The 10,348-nt window shown below is 52.9% G+C and overlaps 1 protein-coding gene across 1 annotated transcript; it reads left to right on the top strand.

Moving 5' to 3' along the window:
• Nucleotides 1-261: 261 nt before the first annotated feature.
• On the top strand, nucleotides 262-939 carry LOC311202980 (dnaJ homolog subfamily C member 9-like; the record flags this gene model as incomplete). Its single annotated transcript, XM_084277618.1, has 1 exon — nucleotides 262-939. The coding sequence occupies one exon, from the start codon at nucleotides 262-264 to the stop codon at nucleotides 937-939; it is 678 nt and encodes a 225-aa protein (XP_084133744.1).
• Between the last annotated feature and the right edge of the window lie 9,409 nt (nucleotides 940-10,348).

Genomic DNA, 10,348 nt, shown 5'->3' with positions numbered 1-10,348 from the left:
GGCAAACCGGTGCCCAAGAACAAAAAATACAGACATGCATGTTGCTCATACGCACCTCTGTGTGCATTTTCCCTCTAATGGTTTTTCACCCCCCTAGCCAGAGAGGCAACAAACATCAGGCCCTTTGTACTGTCCACAAGGTTCAGCCAGACCGAACATGCAGCACTCTGAAATGAGGACATTTTAACTAAGAGACTTTCTAACAGCAGCGGCTGTTGGTGCGCTCTTAGCGGGCGGGGGCGGTGCCGGCGCCGCAGCGGGATGGGGCTGCTGGAGCAGAGCGAGGCTGCCTTCGGCTCCTCGGACCTTTACCACGTCCTCGGCGTCCGCCGGGAGGCCTCAGCCCAGGAGATCCACCGCGGTTCCCACCGCGCCTCGCTCCGCGTCCACCCTGATCGCGCTGAGCCCGATGCGAAGGAGGAGGTGACGCGGCGGTTCCAGATCCGGGGTGAGGCGGACGCCGTCCTGAGCGACGCGGAGCAGCGCGCGGTGTACGATGAGCAGGGCACGGGGGATGAGGAGGGCGAGGCCCTTCGCGGCGAGCGGGACTGGCAGGAGGACTGGCGGCTGCTCTTCAAGAAGGTCTCTCTGAAAGACACTGAAGACTTTGAAAAGAGCTATAAAAATTCTCAAGAAGAGCTGGCCGGTACTGAAGCCGCGTACGTGGATTTTGAGGGGGACATGGACAGGGTAATGGAGTCTGGGCTGTGCCTGGACTATACAGACAAACCCAGAATACGGAAAATCATAGAAAACGCCATCGATTTCGGAGAAGTCCCATCCCACCGAGGCTTTGTAGAAGAGTCGAAGCAGAAAAGGGTCTCAAGAAAACGCTGGGCAGAAAAAGAAGCGAGAGAGGCAGAAAAGATGAGGAACGAAGCGGGCCTCAGTGGAGAAGATGATGTGAAAGCGCTGATTCAAAGCAGAAATCAACACTGAAAAATGGAAACGGAGGACCTGTTGGCACAACTGGAAGCAAAATACAGCAACAATGCTAAAAAAGGAGGAAAGAAGAAAAAATAATTAAATTTTTGTGGAGCTGGCTGTGTTGTGTGCTGTCTCCTCCACTTGTCAGTAAGAGAGTTCCCTGAAGTGTCTCCTTCCCTTGTTATTCCTCAAATTCTTCCCTGAAATTCTGTTTTCACTGCCATGCCTGGGAAGCCAGTGCTTATCCTGATTTCCTTAGACAACTAATGCCTTGTGCTCTCTATCCGCAGTACCTCATGTGATCCCATGGTGCAAAAAGCCCCGTGACATCTGCAGTGCTTCCTCATGTTCATTATCAGTTATTTAACATTATTTGAATTGCTTGTTGTATGCTATATAACAAAATATTGTCGATTCCCCATTGTTTTTCAGTCTTTATCTATTCTTGCTTGTAATGTTTTGGTTGGTTGCTGATGTTCTCTTTTTGTATTTATGTTGGGGAAAAAAAATGTCTCTTGAGAAATGGGATGTTTATGCTGTGACCTTCTGTCTCTGGAATTTGGAATGGCATTAAAAGGATGCTGTTAATACAGCAAATGTTTCATTGGCACCTCTGTTACATTCATTCAGATGCAGCTTGTCCGGTGTGAAAATCAGAGTTTCATTGAATTGTGGATTTGACCTTTGGAGTTGCAGCAGGTACTTTGCATCTGCTAACTAACAGTCCTTTTGTTTTGATGCAATGTTGCTTTATCCACTGTTGCCTGTTTTTTCACTCTTACTCCAAAGGATACAGTTTTAGTAGATAAATGCTAAATTCAGGGATGGGTTATCATTTAAGCCCACTCCCACATTTTGAGGATTTGAACATACTATTGCTGTTAAACATGGTGGGGGGGAAGTGTTGCAGCAAGGAGGGATGCAAGCGAGCTGGGGTTTTGCTGTGATCTTATTTGAGATCTGCAGGCACTCTTTGTTTCCAATGAATCGTGCTTCCACTTCCATGTCCCTCCTCCTCTTTGCAAAAATAAGGTGTTACATTCTTCTGCTAAAAGCATGAAGAAGACTTCCATCTTCTTTCTTTTCAGGCCTTCAAGTACCTGAGAGGAACATACAAACAGAAGGGGAATCAATTTTTTAAAAGGGTAGACAATGGCAAGACAAGGGGGAATAGATTAAAACTAAAGGAAGGAAGGTTTAGATTAGATATTAGAGGGAAGTTTTTTTACAGAGAGAGTAGTGAGGTGCTGGAACAGGCTGACGAGAGGTGGTGGATTGATCAGCTCCCGTGGCAGTAAGGACAGCTACGGCTGACCATGGCCACACACTACAGCAACGCACTGCTCTATCCCTGCCGTGTTCAGTTCTGACTTGCAGCTGCCACTGCTCAGCCAAACCCACCCCCTTTCAGACCTGCCAAGTGCTTTGATGTCAGACAGCATATCCTGGGGAACCAAATCCTTCAGCCCTTCTGCAGAGAGGAGGATATTTGCATCATTCACCGCCACACCAAACACCTGGTCTGGTTTCAGAGTCCCCAGCTTAAAGCCCTCTCTGTCCCCATCAAATTGCCCAACACCACTGCACAGCTCCGACCAGAAAGACACTGGAAAGATGTCCCTGACAGACACAGAGAACAGTCACTCTGCTCAACGTAAGCAAGGACACAGCACGGAAAAGCAAACTGTTAGTTCTCATCCAGGCTTTTCCCTCATCTGATGTTTTAACAGCAGTTCAATCCCAGACACATTCTGCAGCACAGCTGGGTCACTTGGGGCCACACCAGTATGACCACACGAGACCCAGCAGTCGCAGCAGAGCAGAGATGCTGGAGGAAAAACACCAGGTACTGACACACTTGCAAGAAAATTGAAAAAAACCTCAAGAAGGACCCCCTGAAATAGAGAGACAGAGAGAGAGAGAGAGAGTGTGTGTGTGTCTGTGTCTCTGTGTCTGTGTGTGTGTGGGGGGGTGTCTGTGTGTGTGTGTGTGTCTGTGTGTGTGTGTGTGTGTGTGTGTGTGTATGCACAAAGACTCAGTAACAGAAAGGGGTCAGCCCTTCCTAGAGTCCTTCCAGTTAGAAATGGCCTTATCCCCACTCAGCTCCTTGAGGGCATAAAACCACCTTGCCAGGCAGGAGTTACATCCTGCTGTGTCAGCTGTCAAATATTCCTGCTGAACGAGACAGCCAGCAGACTGGGGTACAAAAGACAACGCTCCCAGGGACAGACAGCTTCACAGACAGATGCACAAGACAGCTGGATGCACCACGACCTTGCCCAGGCACGTGGCTCTCTTGGAGGAAGAACCCCGCCGAGAGGCACCTTCATGGCTGGCAACAGAAAGGGGGTCAGCTCATGTGTACCTCGGCTTTGTTCTTTCCTTCCAAGCAAGAACCAAAAGCCACAGAGCAGGAGACATGACCCTGGCTCTGGAAGCGCACGGACATTCCCAGCTACACTGAGTCCTCTGGCAATTGCCACCCATGGGCCAGAAGCCCTCTCACCCCTCCCGGACCCGGCTCTGGCTCACCTGGCACTCATTCTCCATGGACCACAAGTGCACCAGACCTGCTGACTGCCCAGAAAGGAGTCACACTGTGCCACAAGGGACACTGCCCAGCCTGCACCAGACATATTAGACTCTGGGGGGGAGGCCTTTGTTCATGCAGCTCCTCAAGTGTCACGGTCCCTTTGTGTCAATGTTTTCTGCCTCCAGGCTGTGAACAGCTTCAGCAACAAAACCAGCTACACCAAAAAGCTACAGAAAAATGCAGAAGCATCTGCAGCAGCTTGTTTTAGTCACCCTGAAAAAATTCAAGATTTTTGGTTGTAGCTTAGAAGATGATTTTGATGTTAAAGGAGTTACAGCAGCTCTGAGAGTATAAAGCACCTTCAGGCCATTAGCAATAGGTAACTAGGACGGTGTGTGCCTTGATCTCTGGGGGAAGCTTTATGGGCTCTGTATTAAAACAGTGGCTACTGGCTATGGACCTGGACTCAAAAAACCATGATAATCACTTTCAGGAAAGAACATAAATACGCTGAGCATTACCCTCCCTTCTTTATATTCAAAGGAATCAATGAAGTTAACCAATGATTTCTGTACAATAAGGATATAGGTGAGACAACTGAAAGCCAATCTGTATTTGAAGAAACAAAGCCTGAGCCACACAGTAAACCCCTACACTGCTGTCAATTTGGTCTCATTATCTCCCCCCCAAATGACCGTCATCACCTGAGGAGGAAGTTGTGGTCCCATAAATGCAGCCAGCTCACTAGTAGCCACCTGCTGACCAAGGAAGGAACAGGGATCAGATGGTGCTGGGAACTAAGGAGCACGTTCTCCAGGTCTCCAATCACAGCACCTTGGGAAAAGGGCTGTGATCTTGGTTTGGAGTTTTCCCTTCAGCCAACTCTTGGATTAAAACCCATCCTACAATTCTCTGGGAACAGGTGACATGGCACAAAGACACAGGTGGAGACTTCACCAAGACTACTGACCGGACACCAGGCAAGGGTCTTCCTACAGCGACTGTCCTCTTCACAGCAGGAACTCATCCTCCCACCATCGATGGCTCCTCCCAGGTTCTCACACAGCCAGACACAGAGAGCAGACAACCAGCAGCAGCTGAAGGCCAAGCACTGAAAGGGAATAAATGACACTGAGACTGTCAGGTTTCACAGCACTGAATCACCCCAACAGGAACCTGCTCCTAGGACAAAAGGAGAACACTTGGCAAGAAGGGAGATGTGAAGACTGGAAAGGAAATATATTCTAAACACATCTGGTATTTGTTCTTCCCTGATCAAATACAGTACCTGAGCTCGCTGACTGGGAGCTGTTTGGGTATCAGAGAAGTGAACTGGGGCATCGTTCATGTTATAGCAAAGTTCATGAGTGCCGGTTGTAGTTCTGTGTGGCTGGGTTCAGGTGGAGCAGGGGGGCTGCAGGGGGGGCTGCTGCAAGAAGCAGCCAGAAGCTCTCTGCAGGCTCCACAGAGCAAACACCACCCAGCTCAAGGCTGGAGTCAATGCTGACGGAGGCTGAGCCCATCAGTGATGATCAGGGTTCCTCTGGGAATCACACTTAGGAGGGAAAAACCCACAAGCAGCTGCTTTGTGCCCCCAGAAAAAGGGAGTGAGAAGATGTAAGAAACTGTGCAGGCACCAAAGCCAGTGAGGGGGGTGGAAGGAGGCACCCCAGGTGCTGGAGAGAATGATGCCCCTGCAGCCCCTGCAGAAACCCATGGTGAGCAGGTGACCCCCACAGCCCAGGGAAAAGGCCCAGACCCCACCTGCAGCCCGTGGAGAGGCCCCACGCTGGAGCAGGGGCAGACAGACAGGAGCTGCTGTGACCTGCATTGGATCCAGCCCCTGGCAGCACTTGCAGCCTGTGGGGAGAGACAGAGACACAGAGATGAGTGAGGGACAGAGAGATCCAAGCTGGAGCAGGTTTGCTGAGCGGGGGGGCTTCTGACCCTGTGGAGGACAGGATGGAGTAGTCTGGGCCTGATAAATATTCTGTGATTTTATGACTGCACCCATAGCAGTGACCCATGTTGAGGTAGCTGGGGAAGAGCTGAAGCCCTGTGGGGAAGGACTCATGTTGGAGAAGTTGGGGAACTCCAAACAAAAATAGAAAAAAGAGATGGAGGAAGGGACAGGGAAAGGGGAAATGGGGAAAAAAATCCCAAACAGAAAAAAAAACACAACCCAAGGGAAGACAAGGAGAAAGGGGCGGGTAGGGAGAAGAGAAATAAAAGAAATAACCCAAGAAAAAGAGAAGAAGGAAGAGCCAGAGGAAGGGGCTGGAGGCAGGTAAGTAAAAAGAAACCAACCAAAGAGAAACAGAAAGAGCAAGATGAAGAGGTGGGTGGGAGGAGGGTGTAAAGAGAAAAAGACAAAAGGAACGATCAGGAGAGATCAGGTTGCTTATGGGTGGGTCAATCGGCTTTGTGGGGGCCCCTCGAGCAGCTCTGGGTGGCCAGGCCTCTTTGGCTGCACAGCAAGGAGAAGCTCTGTGTCGGGGAGCCTTGGGAGCCCCTCAATGAGTCTGCCTGAGACTCCTGGAGAGACCCCAGAGCTCCCAGAACATGCCAGCCAGCTGCTCGAGCAGCTCCAGAAAAGCTGCATGGCTGCTGGGAGCCCCACAGGGGTTTTGGAGCCCCCCGAGAAGCTCCTCACTGCTGGGGATATTCTGATGCCCCTCAAGCAGTCTGCCCGAGGACCTGGACAGACCCCAGAGTTCCCCAACAGCTCTAATAATCTGCTCAAGGGGCTCCCAAAAAGCCACAGGGATGGGATTTTTGGGATGCTGGTGAGGGACACCGGTACATCGTGACATTTCTGGGCCATCTGAGCAGTCCCTGCACTTTTTAAAGGCTGGAGTGACAAGGGCTTTGGTCTGATCTTCAGGCACCTCGCCTGTTTGCCAGGACCCTTCTTTCCCCTCACAGCCCCCAAGAGCTGCTGGGGGGGGCTGAGGGCACCCCCAAGCCCCTTCCCTGCCCGGGAGGGTCTGGGAGGCAGATGGGGTGGGGCAGAGCACAGGCAGCTCCTACGTCACTTCCTGGAGACTCCAGAGAGTCCTTAGCAACCAACCATCCCCAGGGACCATGGTGCTGCCACAGCCCGGCCCAGGGGCCCCCCGGCCCCTGCAGACTTCTGTCCTTCCCCACAGCGTCTACCCCCAGGGAAGGACCCAGCCCGAGCCTTCAGCCCAGGGACACTGCGCTCCTGGGGGCTGAAGCAGAGCTGCCCACCGCCCAGCGCTCCTGTCTCTCTCTCAGGCTCAGCCAACCTGTGCCCACCGCCTGCCCAGCAGCAGCAGCCCTTCCCTGCAGCCCAGGCACCCTTAGTGGGGGGCACCCCAGGGCCCCCAGGCACCACCAGCAGCTACAGCAGTCGCCGCTTGTGCCATAGGGACCCATAAGGACCCATAGAAACAGATAGAGAACCACAGAGACATACAGACCCATAGGGACCCACTGGGACTAATAGCGACCCATAAAGAGCCAGAGGGACCCTTAGGGACCCATAGAGACCTGTAGAGATTCATAGAGACACAGAATGACACATAGAGACACATAAAGATTCATAGGGATCTTTAGAGGCCCATAGACACCCAGAGGGACACATAGAAACCCCTAGAAACACATAGGGACACGCAGAGACCCATGGAGACCCATTAGGACCCATGGGGACACACAGAGACCCCTAAAACTACATATAGACACATATGGACCCATAGATACCCACAGGGACTGACAGATATCCACAGGGACTCATAGGGACCTACAGACACCCATAGAGACCCATAAAGAACCACAGGGACCCAGAGAGAACCAGAGAGACCCACAGAGACACATAGAGACCAATAGAAACCCTTAGGGACACACAGGGACCCACAGGGACTCATAGATACTCATAGAGACTCATAGAAACCCATAGGGAACTATAGAGACCAACAGGGATATATGGAGACCCATAGAAACCCCTAGATACCCATAGGGAGCCATAGAGAGCCATAGAGACACATAGGAACCCACAGAGACCCATATGGACACATATATGAAATAAATGGGAAACCACAGACACACACAGGGACACGTAGAGACCCATAGAGACCCACAGGAACTCTTAGGGACCCATAGAGACCCACAGAGATTCACTGAAACCCATGGAGATTCATAGAGACCCATAACAACCCACACAGCCCCATAGAGACCTACAGAGAACCACAGAGACCCAGACAGACTCACTAACACCCATAGGGAGCCACAGAGACACACAGAGGCTCATAGAAACCCATATGGACCCACAGAGAACCACAGAGAACTACAGGGAACCACAGAGACCCATAGAGACACATAGGGACCCACAGGGACACACAGAGACCCATAAAGAGCCATAGAGATCCATAGAGTCCCATAGACAGCCACAGGAACACACACAGACATATAAGAACCTATAGAAACCTATAGAGACTCACAGGGACCCCTCAGAGACCCATAGAGACCCACAAGGACCCACAGAAACCCATAGACACCCATAGGGACCTATAGAGAAACATACTAACCCATAGAGTCCCAGAGGGACCCACAGAGAGCCACAGAGACCTATAGGCACCATAGAGACCAAAAGAGACCCATATGGACCCGTAGAGACAATAGAGACTCATAGAGCACCATAGAGCCCCATAGGGACCCACAGAGACGCACAGAAAACAATGGGGCACACAGGGACCCACAGAGACCAATACAGACCCACAGGGAATCATAAAGACCCTTAAAGACCCATAGAGACCCAGGGGGACTCATAGAGACCCATAGCGACTCAGAGGGACCCATAGGGACCCATAGAGACCCGTAGGGACACAAAGAGACCAATAGAGACTTAAAGAGACACACACAGATACACAGGGAACCTTAGGGAACCATAGAGACACACAGGGAGACACAGGGAACGATAGAGACCCATAGAGACCAACAGGGACATACAGACACCCATAGAGACTCATAGAGACCTACAGCAGCCCATAGGGACACCTGGGGACCCACAGAGACCCACAGGGAAACATAAGGACAAATTTGGGAAAAAGGGCTGGGCGAGGGGTCGGGAAGCACAAACAAAGGGAAGGGCAAAAGGCACGGGGGGAATCGAATAAAAAGCAAAACAAGAGAAAGGAAACAGCAAGTGGAAGGGGCAGGAAAGAGGGAAGGAAAAGCCCAAAACCAAGAAAAAGGGAAAAGGAGAGGACAGGAGGTGGGGACAGGGACGGGAAGAGAAAAAGTCCCAACTACAACAGAAGAAAAAGCAGGAAGCGGGGGGGGGGGGGACGACATGGAAACACCCCCAACAACCACCACCACCAAAGAAGGAAAGAGCGTGAAGAAGGGTGTGGAGGAGGGGGTGAAGAAAGGAAAATAAAAGAGGAGAAAGGGGGGAGGAAGCAAAGGAACCCCCTGCCAAAAGAGTAACTAAAGAGCACGATCAAGTTTCGTGCGGGGGGGGGGGAGAAGTAGGGAAAAAACCACCAAAGAGAAATGAAAAGGAGTGGAAGGGAGGGATTCTGGGGTGGGGGGGAGAAGCTGGAAGCAGTTGGAACACTTCAGTGCTGGGGGTATTTGGTTGCCCCTCCACCAGTCTGCGCGAGGACACTGAGAGGCCCCAGAGATCCCCAACAGCTCCAATAATCTGCTGAAGGGGCTCCCAAAAAGGCACAGGGATGGGATTTTTGGGATCCTGGAGAGGGACACCGGTACATCGTGACATTTTTGGCCATCTGAGCAGTCCCTGCACTTTTTAAAGGCTGGAGTGACAAGGGCTTTGGTCTGATCTTCAGGCACCTTGCCTGTTTGCCAGGACCCTTCTTTCCCCTCACAGCCCCCAAGAGCTGCTGGGGGGGGGTGAGGGCACCCCCAAGACCCTTCCGTGCCCGGGAGGGGCTGGGAGGCAGATGGGGTGGGGCAGAGCACAGGCAGCCCCTACGTCACTTCCTGGAGACTCCAGAGAGTCCTTAGCAACCAACCATCCCCAGGGACCATGGTGCTGCCACAGCCCGGCCCAGGGGCCCCCCGGCCCCTACAGACTTCTGTCCTTCCCCACAGCGTCTACCCCCAGGGAAGGACCCAGCCCGAGCCTTCAGCCCAGGGACACTGCGCTCCTGGGGGCTGAAGCAGAGCTGCCCACCGCCCAGCGCTCCTGTCTCTCTCTCAGGCTCAGCCAACCTGTGCCCACCGCCTGCCCAGCAGCAGCAGCCCTTCCCTGCAGCCCAGGCACCCTTAGTGGGGGGCACCCTAGGGCCCCCAGCCACCACTGGCAGCTATGGCACCCTGCTCTGCTCTGGCCCCCAGGCACCTTTGGCATCACCCACCCCGGGCGCTGCCAGAATCCCCCTCACCCCTGTCCCCAGGGCGCTTTTGGCACAGGGCTTCAGCAAGCCCGGGCAGCGTGCCGGCTCTCGCCTGGCTGACGCCTGCCCAGGGAATCCACAGCATTTCCCAGCTCCTTGTGCCCAGCTCTCCCGGGTCACCTCACACAAACAAAGCTCCTCCCTGCTTTTCAAGCCCGTCCTGCTGTGGCAGCAGCTCAGTGGGTACCCAGAGCCAAGACACAAATTCCCAGCGTGCTCAGGAAAGAGCTGGGGGCCTTTGGCCATCGGGACCCGCTTGCTGGTGGGGGCCTTGCGAGTCTCCCCAGCCAGTCACCGCTCCCTCTCCCTCACACAGGTCTGGAGAAGGCTCCAGGCAGCTGCTTCTTCCATCCCACGGGGGAGTGGACAACCAAAAACCTGCCTCCACCGGACAGCTCCACCTTTGGCCACGGCACCACCCAAGTTCTGTCATCACCGGAAAGGTACCAGGGGAAAACCAAAGAGAGAACAGAAACAGCAGGAAACAGGGGGGGGTTGGCAGGGG

The sequence above is a fragment of the Gallinula chloropus genome, assembly GCF_964237585.1.
Source record: "Gallinula chloropus genome assembly, chromosome: 33".
NCBI lineage: Eukaryota > Metazoa > Chordata > Aves > Gruiformes > Rallidae > Gallinula > Gallinula chloropus.
Note: the sequence above shows the minus strand (reverse complement) of the source record. Positions and strands in the feature narration are given on the sequence as shown.